Genomic DNA, 15,249 nt, shown 5'->3' with positions numbered 1-15,249 from the left:
TCATGGGCAGGAATTCATCTGGCGCATCTCAGGGTACAATAAAGAAACAGCGTCAACGATGATCAGGTTGAGTACAATGTTATTGTGTGCTCAAACAGCACATTTTCACAGCTTGTGGTTATAAAGTAGAAATTACCCGGGTGCTGAGGTCTGATCATTATTGGTTGTGACTGCGCTGGCCCAGCAGCTGAGTCCGGTCTTGCTTGGCTGCTTGTTCTACAATACCTTACACACACTTGACATTTGCTCCATCTTGCAAGTTAGCAGCAAAATCTAATTCTACAAACAATTACTGTTTGCTGTACACAGAGCTGATTCTGTTATGCTGATGTGAGAGGTACAGTAAAGAACCCTGGACAGCCTTTTTCTTTTCCTTATCAATCACACTTACTGTACTTCTTAGGGCAGAGCAGGAACCAGACCATTATTATTAAAACTAATATTAACATTAGCAATTCCTACTGGGTCCTGAGATCTAACGTTGCATTGCTGTCCTCTTCCTCTAACACAGTGCATTGTGACCTGTCATTGCCCCGCCTTACTGAACATTCATGACAGGTCATGAAGGTTTAAACAGGTTGTACAGGTAATAAAGGTTTAGTTCTGTTCCACTCAGGTCCCAGCAGCTGACATGGAAAGGAATGGGGAAAGGTGGGCAGACAAGGGACCCTCCCACCTTGAAAAAAGACAATAAATCTCACAGTTTGTATTAAAGAGCATCAAAAGCATGGATACAGCACAACTGTGGAACTAATCCACGAGAAGGGTTTAGATCCAGGTTTCCAGTGACTTTTATCTTAACAAATATATGTATTTTTAACAGCTCACTTTTCTGGCTCTTTCTACTATATAATGTGGGATGTCTTCCCCAAAATGCATAGAACACGCTCATCTGCAACTCGGTTAATAAGAGGGGAGGGTGAGAATGTGTCTTAATGAGCTGAAGTTAATTCCACAATGAGCATGTCTCAAACTCTCCTTTCTTCCCTGATAGCAGATCCCTTATATTTATTCCTGTTTATTCTTCATTTTTGAGGAAGAGCGAAATTGAACTGAAGCTTATTAAACCGGTGATGGTTTTAAAGACTCTCTGACCTCGGTGTATTGAAATGCTAAGCCACTCTGTGTTATTGATTTCATGCACCAAGCACAAGTACACAAGTGAGTTAGTAAAAAAAAAATCCTATAAAACTTAGGGAAATATTATTAAAGCATCATAGTTCCTTCTAGCCTCATTTGTCAATACAAGTTGCTAAATATTTTTGGACTTTTGCTCCAATATTGTATTTTCAAAAAAGAATAATATTGAGAACGCAAGTATATTCTATCATCTATTTTATTACTCACGTATGTGATTGCCAGGCTTCTCAGACTTTGCTGTGCATTGTGCAGTATTTTCCACGTTAGTTCTTTTTTTCCAGGAGAAAAAACACATTATTCAACTGTGTACGATTGTGAGTGAAAACAAATCCTGCATATAAACCACAGCCAGTATGACTTCAAGCAGGATTAAGTGCTTAATTCAATTACAGGTTCTTGCCATTTGCAGTGTATTTAAGAATTACATTTGCAGAAACAAGGGTACTCAAACACAGTAGGGATGGTGATTCTAATACTGGTGCCCGTCTGCTACTCTTAAACTTTTAGGGTTGTCAGGTGTTCCAAAGTCTTTGGGGATCCTTAACACCCCAGATGCTAAGCTCCTTCAAGCACTGAAAAAACACAGGCTGAGTAGTATAAAGGACATTTTACTTACCATGATTTTACGTATTTATTTTTTAAGTGACAGTTTAACGCTTAAGGCCAATTTTAAATTCACAGTCACTGTGGAAAGTTCTCCGCCTTGATTAAGAAAGGGGATCGGTTTAATTGAATACGGTGTGGTTACTACGCAGTGCAGCGCAGCAGAGTATCAGGGACGCAGATGCTGAGTTAACACTGACTTCAGCTCCAGCCTTGACCAGTCTTCATTCTTGACTGTAACAGCGCGGCGTTGCGTCACTGCTGGTCCTAAAGTTGGCAACGCGACCTGCGAGCCCTCAAGTGCGCGACCACGCCCAGCCCTCGTGTCACGTGATCAGACCGCCCAACCACAGCAGGCGCCTGGTAATACGCTCGATTTCCGAATAAATAAGAAAATTCAGTAGCCGGGGGCGAATAATAAAACCGCGATGTTAACACCAATCGGCCGTGAATTGCACACGAATGGTAACAAAGGTGTTGGTAACATACAACTACATGACAGTATTTTCCTTTTGACGTTTCTTATATACGTCTGTACAAGGAGAATAGCACTAATCCGTGCTGTTCACGGTTCTGTGCCTTTTTCAGTTACTCAGAATAATGTTTCTTTAAAACTCTATTACACAAGTTTTAACTCAACATTTCTGTCTTGCGTATTTTTCTAGAAAACAAGATTCAGATTCATTACTAGTGTTTTAGCGTCGTGATGATATTTTTCTTTAACAAATACAATTAAGTTAGTTTTTCTCTATACATACCGATGCTCTCTAAATTGTTTTAATGCGTACCTCGTTCTTTACAGAGGAAATTCACCACCGTCACTTTTCACACCGCCTGACGCCCAACTACTGGCAGATCGATAATTGAATTGATGGCCAATCCGAAAACACCCCAAACAATGAAAAAAGCTTTTACAAATTTACACATGTCCCGTGGAGGTATGATTAAAGGATTGATAGAAATTCTAGATTATAATCTATCATTAAAGGCGCTATATAAAGCATTTTGTTATTAGAACTAATAACAGCTATTAGAACTATTAATTACTATTAGAACTTATAAATGTAATTATTCGAATCTAAGCCGAACAAAGATATTCTATGTGTCTAAATTGTGTCGAGTGTATGCGTAAGTATATGTGTCGAGTTTAATCTGCTGTTGAGTGCGCCACGACACATTCACAAATAAAGACGAAACGATCCTTGATTTTCTTGATCTGTAAGGACAGCATTTCAGGCTGGAAATAAATAATCACTAATAAAGGAGCAGCACCGGTTTCAGAGTTTACAAACACAACAGCAAAACAGCATCGTCACAACAATAACAAACAATAACAACAACAACTATTATTATTATTATTATTATTATTATTATTATTATTATTATTATTATTATATCTTCCGAATTGCAACGGGCTGAGTTTCTTTAGCTGCCCTCTATCGATGCCAGTGGGAGCCGGGCTGAGTGAATGCAGTGCTTATTTTAGTAGGTATGCCGAATGACATGCTTTAATCTCTTCCGGAGCTCGGGGAGAAGCGCGCCTCTAGCATTACTTGTGCTGAAGGAACGGGAACGCTCGGCGTTTCACAGGCAGCTGTTCGGTTCCAAGTGGTTTTGTGCAACAGTCACCCCACAGACCGCAGATAATATTGAGATTATACACATTTCTATCGCTCGAAAGATATTGAACACCCGAGTGTCTCGAATTTCGATTTTTGTGTTTTACTTGTCCAAAAAAAAAGATGTTCAGGTTAGGAGAGCTGTCTTTTCCTGCGTTTGGAACTTTCCTGCCTAATGTATTATGTTTGATAAAACGAGCGTTCTGTTGGGCTCTGTAATGCATCTTAGGACAACTTTGATAATCATTCCGTGTATTTTTTTTCATTATTTTCGGGTTTTCAGCTGGACAGGTCCGGGGAACTGAAAATGTCAGTTACCCGCAGTGCCGTTTGTCTTCATTGCACATGAGACCATGACTTCGCGAGACTTCAAGTATAAAACCCAAGTGCAGGAGCCTTAATTCAAGTATTGTTTTTTCCCAACCGAGTTAGCTTTGTCACTTAGTGCTGCAGCTGGCAGCGTTAAGCCAGCTTGCATTTTAATTTGGCCCTGAAGTTACTTATTTCATTATTGATCAAACATAATGCTGAATCAATGTTCATCTTGTTACCTGGACCATTCTCGTGTAATACAGCGATAGTGCGGTCCTGAGTAACTCATTGCCATTCCAAAGTGACTCTACCATAAAATCAATGCCTGTTTGTTACTGATACAGGGGGGTTGCTACGGGATAGGAGGTGAAGGAGGACGGCGTGAAAGGAACACGGTGGCAAAGTTTTCAATACACTGCGCAGCGCAGACACCTGGACGCAACTAGCCGTTCTTGAAGTGCGGAGGGTTAACACCCAAAGGTTCCCTGATGCCACGGTTTTAGATAAAGGCTAGGGAAGCAAGCAGGACTTTATATAAAAGTAATTAAAAGGTCTAACATTAATGCAGACTTGGCGTGCAGCCTTCACAATGCATGCTTTAATTTTTTAAAGAAATATATAGGCCACCTACTGCTTTTACCAAGTGGCTATTACAGCTTGTAAAATCCTTTAGGTGGACTAAATAACAAAGTAGTAAATTGAGGGCTGTATTTACTATTGGGAAGCATATTATGTCTTTATTTAGAGTTTATATATATATATTGTTTTCTGTTCTGTCCGGATTTAATATCTAACAATGAGCCGAATGTGTTATAAAAATGGATTTTGTGTGTAAATCGATACACAGTATTAACGTCCCGGAGTCTGTCTTGCACTTAGCTCGGATGCCACTGCGCGTGCTACTGCAAGCCTCGCGCGTGTCAAGGAGGAGGGCGGCAGCTCCAGCGGCCCTTGACTCTGTTTACGTCGATTGATTACCGCGTCCCGACAGCATTCGCCCGGCTAGCGGAGGCGGACGCGGGGAAACGATTCTCTATTCCAAAAGCTTACAGCAGGCCCGTGAAGATTTCACTGAGGACGGAGTAGGCAGATTACGGTACAATAATGACTGCCAGCACGCTAATGGACCCCCCTAGCCAGGAAGGACAGCATAATATTTACCAAAGCAGTGTGAAGGAGGCGGCAAGAAGGCCATTTGACACCGGGCGCTCTGACCTTCCCAATCAATTACTGCCCCTGGCTCCCAGCAGCTCCACCATTTAACCACAAATTCTCTCTTTATGGGCTCATTTCGCGAGCTCTGCCTTTGGGGTTACGTCCCTGTCGAGCCGAGTGAGTGAAACTCCCCGAAGAAATCGGAGCTGACGCGGGCAGGAGTCGCCCTGCCACAGCCGCTGAAGGTGTGGGCGCCGGTCGGCACAGGTGGACCAGCACCCTACCGAGAGCGGTGGTGCCCCTGCGGGCTAGGACTGTGTACATGCATGGCGCTATAGCGAGACCCTCACATAGACGTGCTGTTCTTTCCTACACTACTGCTGCATTCAGCCATATTAAAAATAGCGTTTTCCCCTGGGAAACAAAATCCCGATTAATCGTTTTCAGAACTAAACGTATTAAGCGTATGCTGTTTTTTTTAAATCAAATATAATAAGGTACACACTGCATCGCAGTTGTAAACGGACAAAAGTATTGGCGTGTCACTTGTTTCACGGATTTGCTCAAAACAGAAAATGATCGCGTCGCCCAAAGAAGTGCTGGGATGTTTAGAAAAGCTGTTCACTTTTTCTTGTGCAAGCGGTGTGAACCGTACCGCATCGTTAGAATTTGGTTTTGCGAGGTACCAAGACCGATTAGAAATATGATGCAATCACACCATATACCTCCTTTGTAAATAGCAGATGCAAACGGTAACAAGAAATTTCTAACCAAAGCACAATATTAAATGTATGAAAGGATTGCGATGTATTTTGGAAATGAAAAGATAAAACGACGAACAGGCCTTAAATACACTCTCGTGCACACGCTCAATTCATACATAATGGTCCAATTTCTGTAACGCCTAGAGATATGTCTGGCCTTTACACAAAAGCCCATTCTTTCTTACAAAACTGCGTTTAAAAGCACCTTTTCACATTCATACAGGTATGCGAGCAGTTTCAATGTAAAATTCCTTCGCTCGGACACGTAGCAAGATAGAAGAAACGTCGGTCGTTTGTTAAGGTTTGATTTATAGCGACTCGTCGATAAATACAGCGCTATAATTTATGGTCTAAAATTAATTAATGTTTCACATAGCAATGTGCATAAGTAAGTATTCGAAAAATCCTTACTTGCTCACTCAAGCAAACATAGTTTATCTGTTTAATATGCACGGTTGGTTGGTGTAATGTAATTAAAATAATTTTATTCCAATTGTCCCAATAGTAAAATTAAACTTTAAATCTATTTTGAAAGAAGATGGTGTTCGTGTAGTACACTGGCTTTTAGCTCAAGTCACAATTAATTTTTTAAGTTATTTCATTTATAGGATTAAGCCCCCCACTGTCCTGCATAAGATTTATTACCTTTGATGTCGTTTTTAATGGAAAGTGAATTGGAAAGAACACATTTTGAGATAGCAGAGGGAAAGACGAATTTTGAAACCTGGTCTACTGAGCGTGTATCAGGCAGAATCCTTTTTTTTTAAATAAAAGGTTCGGGATTTTTTTTACTATGTTCAGTTTTGGTTGGTTTATGCGGAGAATTGACACATTTGCTACACGGATGTATATCCTAACACGTGCATTATAAATATATGGTTCAGGTCCAAAATGGTTGTTTTGTTAACATGTTATAGCCTAGTCAAGATCTATGCGCAGACCGACGAAGTCTTTACAGATCTTGACAATTAAGTATTTCCAAGAGAAAATACTTAATTGAACGCCACCTAAAAACTGAAAGTAGATGTTTCTCCTTCGAAAATACATGAATGAAAATGGCAATAAATCATTTACCCCTATAACCTTTAAAACATTTCTACCCTCCGTGCTAATGAAACTTTAGCTGCAAAATTCCAAGTAGTCAAAACAAACTACACAAACTGCAGGTTTTTATTAACCTCCTCTTTCAGGCATCCCCAAATAAAAGCTTGTTTGTCAAAGCAGTTAGGAAAATGCGACTTGGGCTAGTGTGCGTTTCTCCCCCCACTTTAAGAAAACCACCCTAAACATCAAGGGTCATTAATTGTGTTTTCTTTTCAAATCCGTTGTCACCGCAATTAACAGATTTTGATCACAAGACTCCTTGAAAATTGATTCCGTGTGTGATAAGGAATGTGTGACTTGTTTTCTGTCGCCTTGGAATTATGGAAAAGATCCAAACCAGTAATGTGAAGAGCCTCTGTTTCCAACCTTTGATCCTTTTTTTCTTTTTGTGCTTCAATTCATCAAACCAAAAGAATTGTTTGCGAAGGCGTCTTTGTATATTGCGCACGGAGCCACACAAAGCTATTCTTATTTAGGTGTTTATTAGAGGTGTGGCAGTTTAATCTTCTATATTAGCAGCAAACCACTTCAAATTAGTTTTTTAGCTCAGTTATCAGAACTCTTATCTAATAAATCTCTAGCGTTCCCAAATGTTAATTGTAGAGTGATAACTTTGGACGATGACATGCTGAGAACATGAATTTGAAACTGACATCTGCTGAATTGCACCGGTAGTGTCATGTGTCACCTGGAATAAAATAAACGATACATACATCAAAGTTCATCTAGTTTTCACTGATTTTGTGTGATAGCAATTTAGCAATACTTATTTTCATAAAATGAAGGATGACCTACATTAGACTAGTCTGCTAAAATGCAATGAGCATAATAATACAGTAGTGAACCATCATCTTCAACGTGCTCTTGCTACATTTATTTTAAATGTTCACGTTGATTGTTCAAAGGAATAACAAAAACATATAAAGCAGGAACGCATTCTATAACAATATACAGTCACCCAGTATTTTCTGTTCCTGACATTTGCAGCAATTGATTAATATTTTACCGTACGTAAAATATAGCCTCAGAAGTCCTTCAGCGAGGAAGAGAACTTTAACGTTTTTATGGTACTGCCAGTTTTCCAGGTCTGTGTGAAAGTGTGAAGTTTGTGTTTGATTGGGGCGATAAATCTGAGACAGACCTCGGGGCCCCGAGATGAGACACGTGTCTATCCGGATTCCTAGCGCTGCTCTGCGGATACTCCAAACCCCCTCTCCCGCTGGTCCCCCTCGTCTGCACACCTGGGACTACTCCCATTCTAATTCCTATCTTATTTAAAAAAAAAACATTTACTCACGTCCACATGCACACGGAGACATTTTATAAACATAAACGTGTGTGGGAGTACGCTATATATAAACTATGCGTTCTTCACGCAAGACCTTCGCGCATCCACACGGATTATAAAGTTGAAATGTAAGGATTAAGTTTCCTTTAAAACTTTACCAAAATGACTCACAGGCTAATTGCTTTTGTTCCACACAATAATTGTACCTTTTAGCAGCGCTGTAAACTTACACCCATGAATTACTTGAAACATGCCTTCTGTTCAAGTCATTGGCAAACGCCTCTATTTTAATTCTGTTGTTTCTCCCCGGTTCTGTACGTTCACAACGCCGGGGTATTATCGCTGCGATTCTCGCGGACGCTGGCTCGTTGCAAGCCCCCCGGTCGCTCCGCCGAGCGGCGGAGACCAGGCTCTGGCGCGCGGACTGCTCTGTAGTGATTACCATTTTGCGCGAATGGCACGAGGCGGCCGGCTGGTAATTAATAACCCCATAATCCTGTGCTCGGTTGTATCAGCGTCAGAGGGAAAATGTCAGCGCGTTAAACAGCACAATCAGAAATTGTGTATTATTGAGATTCCGATTAGGGATTAACAATAAAACAACAACGCCAAAAATAAAGACAGAAATGTACAGCAAGTGTTATCAACATCCTAATAATAATAATAATAATAATAATAATAATAATAATAATAATAATAATAATAATAATAATAATAATAATAATAATAGACCAGCCATTGTAACATATAAAGAAAGAAAACTGGGGACAATATTCCAGGAAATTTAGTCAGATCATTATAACTAAAATGGGTTAGCTGTGGTCTAATCCCCTTGTCGATATTGTAGGGGATTTATTATGTGTTCAAAATAAACAGCAGGAAATAATATTCTTCAAATCGGCAGTTGTTTTGCAAACGATTAGCAGCTCCTTAACGCTATAAAGTCGGACTGTGATGCTATTAGACATGTTTCTCGCAGATTTTCGTATATTGATTCAAGGAATTTCAATTCTGCGGCTCTCGTATTGTTTTAATCCGGATTTTTTACAAGCCGAGACCGAGTTTTATCAAACTTAGCCAGACAGACTAAGATCTCTTACCGGCCTAGTGTAATCATCTGCAATTCTCTTTTCCAAGAACTGAATCTTTTCTCAATGCTTACCAGGAAACGCTTATACCTAAATAATTATTTTATACGTACTTCTTTTAAGTATTGGGAGTTTAATTTGGTACAGCCTTCATGTCTCAACAAACGTTTTTTTTAATTCCATTATTAAATGTAATTTTTTTACAAAAAAAATAATTTAACTTTTTTTTTAAGTAGTAACCCTGAGTAAAAACACGCTTTAATCACGCCTCTTTTTGAGTATTATGTACGGTAGGAATATATGTCATTCTACATCAGACGTGCTACATCATGAACACTCTGGAAGATGTGTTTTACTGAAAGTCAGATTTTATGTTGGCGACTACTCAATAATAACAGTCATTTTAAATGCCATGCGGCCAGCGTTCTCTGTGTGTTTCCCGACAGAGAACGGAATACGCAAACGGGTTAGAAAATTGTTAATTAGTTCTCTCGCCAAGAAAAACAAAGTGTTAACGAGTTTAATTCCAATGGCTGTCATTATTGACTGTCGCACCTCTCTTGTTCTAATGGAGCTCTCTTCTTTCTTTTGTGCACATATTAATTCGCCTCTCTCTCCCGCCCCCCCTCTCTCTCTCGTGCCTTTGATGTAGATTGTGACCTGTAGCTGTTTGAAGTCTCTTATTAAGAGTAAATTAACGCGGATTTGAACTGCATCTGCCCACCACTGGTTCCGCACACAACGCGGACTGTAAGGTGTCTCAGATCAAGCGAGAGGTCGACGATATTCAGTTTGATTTTTTTTTCCCCGAAACTCTCCAGTGTCAGTTAAAATAGCAACTCTGTGCCTTATATTCTGAATACAACCTCCGGCGTTCGTGTGGTATTCACACACGTAGAGACAAGGAACTTATCCGCGGGTACGACTGTATCTTTAAAAAAAAATCAGACGTTCGCTGAAGTTAATCACTGTAGGAGATTTAAATATCCATCATTTGAGCGGATGACCGCAAATAAGAGAATAAGTGCTAAAATTGGGGCAGGGCCGGGGCATACAAAAACAAAATGAGATGATTGGCGAGTCATAGAATGAGATTTGAAACCCATTCAAATAAGAGATCGCAACGTCAGTACACACATTTAGAAGAAATACAGCGACAAACTGAGCGAGTTAGAGAGAGAGAGCGAAAGAGAGAGAGAGCAGGGTATGAGACTTAAGGAATAGGAGGGGCTTCTGAACGACTAGAAATGTCAATCAGAGCTAAGAGTCCCAATAATCTAAGGCAATCTGTAAGGACCTGACCTTAGTCCATTCAGATCAATAGGAAAGTGAGAGAGGAAAGTACAATCGGATCGTTTACACTGGCTCTGTATGAGGAAACCTAGACTTCCCTTACAGTTACACTCACTGTAAAGTGGATACCGTAGAGCAAGAAAAGGGGCGATTCTCTGCTTTTTGTGACTACAGAAGCCCTTTCCAACGACCATGTCGTTCCCCCAGCTGGGATATCAGTACATCAGACCGATCTACGCCTCGGAGCGCCAGGGGATCGGCAGTGCCCGAGCCGGGACAGACCTCAGCCCGTCTGGGGCTCTCTCCAACGTGCTATCGACCATGTACGGGTCACCTTTCGCTGCGGCGCAAGGATATGGAGCATTTCTCCCTTATTCAAACGATATCTCAATTTTTCCTCAGTTGGTAAGTGCAGTTGACTTATTCGCTTACACGGTGATTTGCTTTTTTTTTTTCTTGTTCCGCCTTAAAAAAAGTTTCGATTTTGTCAGCAGTTTGGATGAGTTCTAGAGAAATAAATTCGTTTTACGACGGAGAAAATTTTTCAAAATGTCCTATTGAAAAAAATCCCCGCTTTCAATAAACGAGTACACATTTAATGCAGATTAAATGTTTTAGTTTTTTCCCCCCAAGATACTTAAAATGCTATTATTAGGCTACGTTTACTAATAATCCGATAAAAGGAGCGCAATTGTTTTTAAATATAAGAAATTACTAAGAAACAGGCTGGTGAAGTATAAAAAAAAACTTAGTGGTGTACTGCGGATCTTTTGATACTTCAATTTCTTTAATATACCGCGGTTATTTCTAATAAAAAGGCTGTCCCAGTATATTTCGAAAACAAAATGGAAACGCCCGGTGTTTTCTGTGTGAGTGCGCAGTTTGGGGAGGAAAAACTACAGAAATCTTCTGAAGCCGAAGGGGCAGCAGTTTTAGCTCTGAGCTCTACAGAGCTCAAGAGCAACGGAACCACTCGGGCAGAACTGCAGGTACCCTCTCCCAAGCCCAGCAGCAATAACACGTTGAAAGATTCATGCACCGAGCAGTGGAAGCACAACATTTTTCTGTGTTGCATTTATTTTGGGAGCGATCAAAAATAACTGTAACAGAGGCCTTTACGCAGTCATGCAGGATACGTGATAGCGTGAATTCTGCGCAGCTTGTTTTTCCTGTATACCTGGTGGTGGCAAAAGTTTCAGAGATTTGTCACAAGAGCACACAGTGGTATGTATAGTGCTGGTGTAGATCATCGAAAAAATAAAATCAAGCAATTCAGGAAATCTGTTTTGCAGGTCTTCGGCAACTTTTTTTTTCCCATCTTTGTTGATTTTGTTTTTCCCCTTTGTGTTGTTGATCTAGGGCGCCCAGTATGAGTTGAAAGACAGTCCCGGCGTACAGCCACCTGGTTTCCCACACCATCACCCAGCGTTTTACCCGTACGGCCAGTACCAGTTCGGTGACCCATCAAGACCCAAAAATGCCACCAGGGAGAGTACCAGCACGCTGAAGGCCTGGCTCAGCGAGCACAGGAAAAACCCGTACCCCACCAAGGGGGAGAAAATCATGCTGGCCATCATCACCAAAATGACCCTCACGCAAGTGTCCACCTGGTTCGCCAACGCCAGGAGACGGCTAAAGAAGGAGAACAAGATGACCTGGACCCCACGGAGCCGGACAGACGAGGAAGGGAATGCTTACGGCAGCGATCACGAAGGAGAGGAAGGAGACAAGAGGGAGGAGGATGAAGAAATCGATTTAGAAAACATCGACACGGAAAATATCGAAAGCAAGGACGACTTGGATGACCAGGACGGAGACTTACACTCTGATTTGAAACTGGACGGCAGGAGCGACTCGGAGATCTCCGACGGCTACGAGGACTTAGAGGGACCGGACGAGAGGTTTTTAAAATCCGTCGTAAAAGAGGGTCAAGAAATACACGGCGACCGTGGGGAGCACCACCACCCGTTAGAGATCAAGGCGAGGCAGCCGAACGGCGAGCAGCACAAAATGAACCCCGTTTCCATCCACTCTCCCCCCTCAGAAAATAACGCGGCCCCTGCCCAGAAACCCAAAATATGGTCTCTGGCAGAGACGGCTACGACTCCGGACAATCCCAGAAAGTCTCCCCAAATTAGCGGCACCCCAGCCGTGCCTGCCACACCAGCCATCCTTCCTCCACACAGACTCATTTCTTGTCCCGTAGGGAAACTTCAGAACTGGACAAACAGAGCTTTTTCGGCGCACCAGCTCGCTCTAATAAACTCCAGCCATTACCTGGGACTGGCAAACCAGGGTTCGACTAACGCTGGCCTGGCGATGTACAGTAGACCGTCAGAGGAGCAGAACAACAACACAGAATCAGCAGTAACAGGTACTTGTCAGACTGTACGAAAGTTTTTCTTTTCTTTTTTAGTATTTCTAGTTCTAATTGTTCCCCCCCAAATACTGGAAGCGCCTCTTAAAACTTAAAAGTTTGCAAATATTCTGATAAAACCAGCCTTTGCACTTCATCCTAAAGCAGAGGCTTTAATGTAAGTGAATTAGCCCTGTGATAGATATATATTTGCAGAACTTTAGATCTAGATACAGGTATGGCTTTTGTGTTCATGTCCAGTCTAAGTGGGATGTATTTATTTAGAATGACTTATTAAAATAAACAACCTATACGCTATTTGATTTGACTCTCGGGGAACTAAAGGGATTAAATAATTTACATTTTAAAAATAGTGTTGTTTTTTTGTTTTTGGTCCTGATGATCTCTCCGTCGCAAATAAAAAAACCCACAAATATTAAAAATATATATGCGTTTTTGTTAGTGTTTATGTTTCGCTGACGGAATTATGTAGCCGACGTAAGAAAGTTTATGCACAGAACTCAACCTGTGGCAATGGTCTAAGTTTTACCAGTTAAAGTTCGTGGAAGGAATGGCGACTTCTAATGTTGCTCCCAGGAGCAGAAATGTGTTTCACATACAACATAATGTAATCGTTTTTTTAAATACATTTGCACAGTATTATGGGGTTTATAAATTAGTGTTAGTGTATTAACATGTAAGTTTTTGTCGCCGCACAAAATCCTAAATTAATATCATTATACTTGACCATGGATTATTTTAGAACACGTGTAACAGAACTAGCTGCTGCAATCAAATCATATGATTTATCGTCATCGTCGTTATTATTATTATTTCAGACAGATCTAGTGCCTTGGAAGCAGAGAAGAGGTTGTTGAAAACAGCCTTTCACCCAGTTCAGAGACGGTAAGACACTGTTTCATTTCTTTTCCTCTGTAGATTCGGTTTATTGTTTTAAGACTCCAGAATGTTTCCATTTTCATCACCCTCAGAGGCTGTTTATTTTCTGTTACATACGAGTAAAATGCTTTTCAGAGCATACGATTAAGTTATACAAAAATATATGGAGCAAAATTAAAATAGACAAAGCAAAAACCGCTTTGTTTTTAGACAATATTTAAATTATTATTAATATTATTATTATTATTATTATTGCAGTTTGTCAACAGCTGAATGTGTAACATTTCGAACAAGCTTTGCTCACTTGAGGTCTCCAATTAAACCAACCTATATACAGTAAAACACGTACTATAACAGTTTATAACCCTCAGATTTATTCATTTTATTAATCAATTTCCTCTCGATTACTACTGGTTTGATTCGACATGATCTAATTTACACATTATATTTTCAGAGCGAGTTACACGCCAGTTACGTGTAGTTTAACATTTCTTTTTTTTTCATATTTTTCAGGCCTCAGAACCAGCTAGAAGCAGCGATGGTTTTATCGGCGCTGTCTTCCTCATAGTCTTTTGTATTTCAATTTTTACTCGTTGTAAGGAATGTAAAATAACAGTTCTCTGTACACTTACCTTGTAAGCATGTCTTGTGTAAAACTGCTAATGTAATATTGTACGAAACTGTAGTCTGTGAGGTTTCTTTTTGTAAGTTCGGTGAGAATTTGGTGTCCAAAATGTTTTGTATATAAAGAAAAGAAAAATGTACATACGTGTGAACGAAATTGTACAAGAAAGTATATATTTTGGCTAATAAATGAACTGTTTCAACTTTATCAGCTCGTTTCTTTGGAGGGTTTGGGCGTTGCAGGTATAAAGTCAAAGGGACGTATTTAAAAAAAACGCGTTTCGCGTTCCCCGCTGTGGAATTTACACCGTGCTTTAGTTGTTGTTATATTTTTATATAGAAGTAACCGTATTACGCTAATTGCCTTAGGCGGGTATGTTTTTAAGTTGCGTTGATAAGTAAGACTCCATCTCCTATGTGGATTTAAAATATTTTCATATTTAAGGATTCTGGTGTGCACGGCGTGTAATTGAGTATAATAATCTTAAAGCGTAGGTTGGTTTTGAGTGCTGTAGGGTGTTATACATTAAGGCATACCCTGCAAATTAAAATATATCGTTGTTTTAAATTATTGGCTTAAAGTCGTATGCTGTTGGGAAAATTGAGGAAGGATGTATTAAATTATGAGAATATAATGCAGATTTTTAAAATACTTGGCTTAAAGGTTAAATACTATCATTTCCAAATGTTTTTTTTTTCTTGTGGAAACAATTCTTAATACCATGCATAAACATATAGGCGTTTCTGATGATTTAGCTGTTTAATGATTTAAGCTGAAATTCCAAACGAGACATTGATTTAGAACTGCCTCCCATATGCTTCCATTATATTGTGAAATTATTTATTTATGTTTGTTTTTCTTATTCAAAGATTATTTACATATTCGGCAGCTTTGGAAGTTATCGGACTAAAGTTGGAGTTGGAGCTCCCTCTACAGGTCATAGTGCTTCACTCATCCGTAATCAGTGCGTCGCTTTTCCAGACACGACTTCAGATTTCAAAA

At 40.1% G+C, this 15,249-nt stretch overlaps 2 protein-coding genes across 2 annotated transcripts in view; one reads left to right on the top strand and one right to left on the bottom strand.

Moving 5' to 3' along the window:
* Positions 1–15,249, bottom strand: part of fto (FTO alpha-ketoglutarate dependent dioxygenase) — a 188,308-nt gene that overhangs the window by 16,411 nt on the left and 156,648 nt on the right. The gene's annotated exons all lie outside the window — the stretch shown is intronic.
* irx3a (iroquois homeobox 3a) lies at positions 10,211–14,454 on the top strand. The gene is made up of 4 exons (XM_006641410.3): positions 10,211–10,771; positions 11,726–12,740; positions 13,562–13,628; positions 14,136–14,454. Exons 1-4 carry the CDS (start codon positions 10,559–10,561, stop codon positions 14,188–14,190), a joined length of 1,350 nt encoding a protein of 449 aa, XP_006641473.1. The 5' UTR covers positions 10,211–10,558; the 3' UTR covers positions 14,191–14,454.

Source organism: Lepisosteus oculatus, chromosome 20, assembly GCF_040954835.1.
Source record: "Lepisosteus oculatus isolate fLepOcu1 chromosome 20, fLepOcu1.hap2, whole genome shotgun sequence".
Lineage (NCBI taxonomy): Eukaryota > Metazoa > Chordata > Actinopteri > Semionotiformes > Lepisosteidae > Lepisosteus > Lepisosteus oculatus.
The sequence above is the reverse complement of the archived record's forward strand: the minus strand, read 5'-3'. Positions and strand labels throughout refer to the sequence as shown.

What these genes read in the sequence shown, in the direction of transcription:
- irx3a (XM_006641410.3), top strand. Translation starts at nt 10,559, where the DNA reads ATGTCGTTCCCCCAGCTGGGATATCAGTACATCAGACCGATCTACGCC. An exon ending in TCTCAATTTTTCCTCAGTTG is followed by an intron (nt 10,772 to 11,725) that starts GTAAGTGCAGTT and finishes TTGTTGATCTAG; the next exon opens with GGCGCCCAGTATGAGTTGAA. An exon ending in TTTCACCCAGTTCAGAGACG is followed by an intron (nt 13,629 to 14,135) that starts GTAAGACACTGT and finishes CATATTTTTCAG; the next exon opens with GCCTCAGAACCAGCTAGAAG.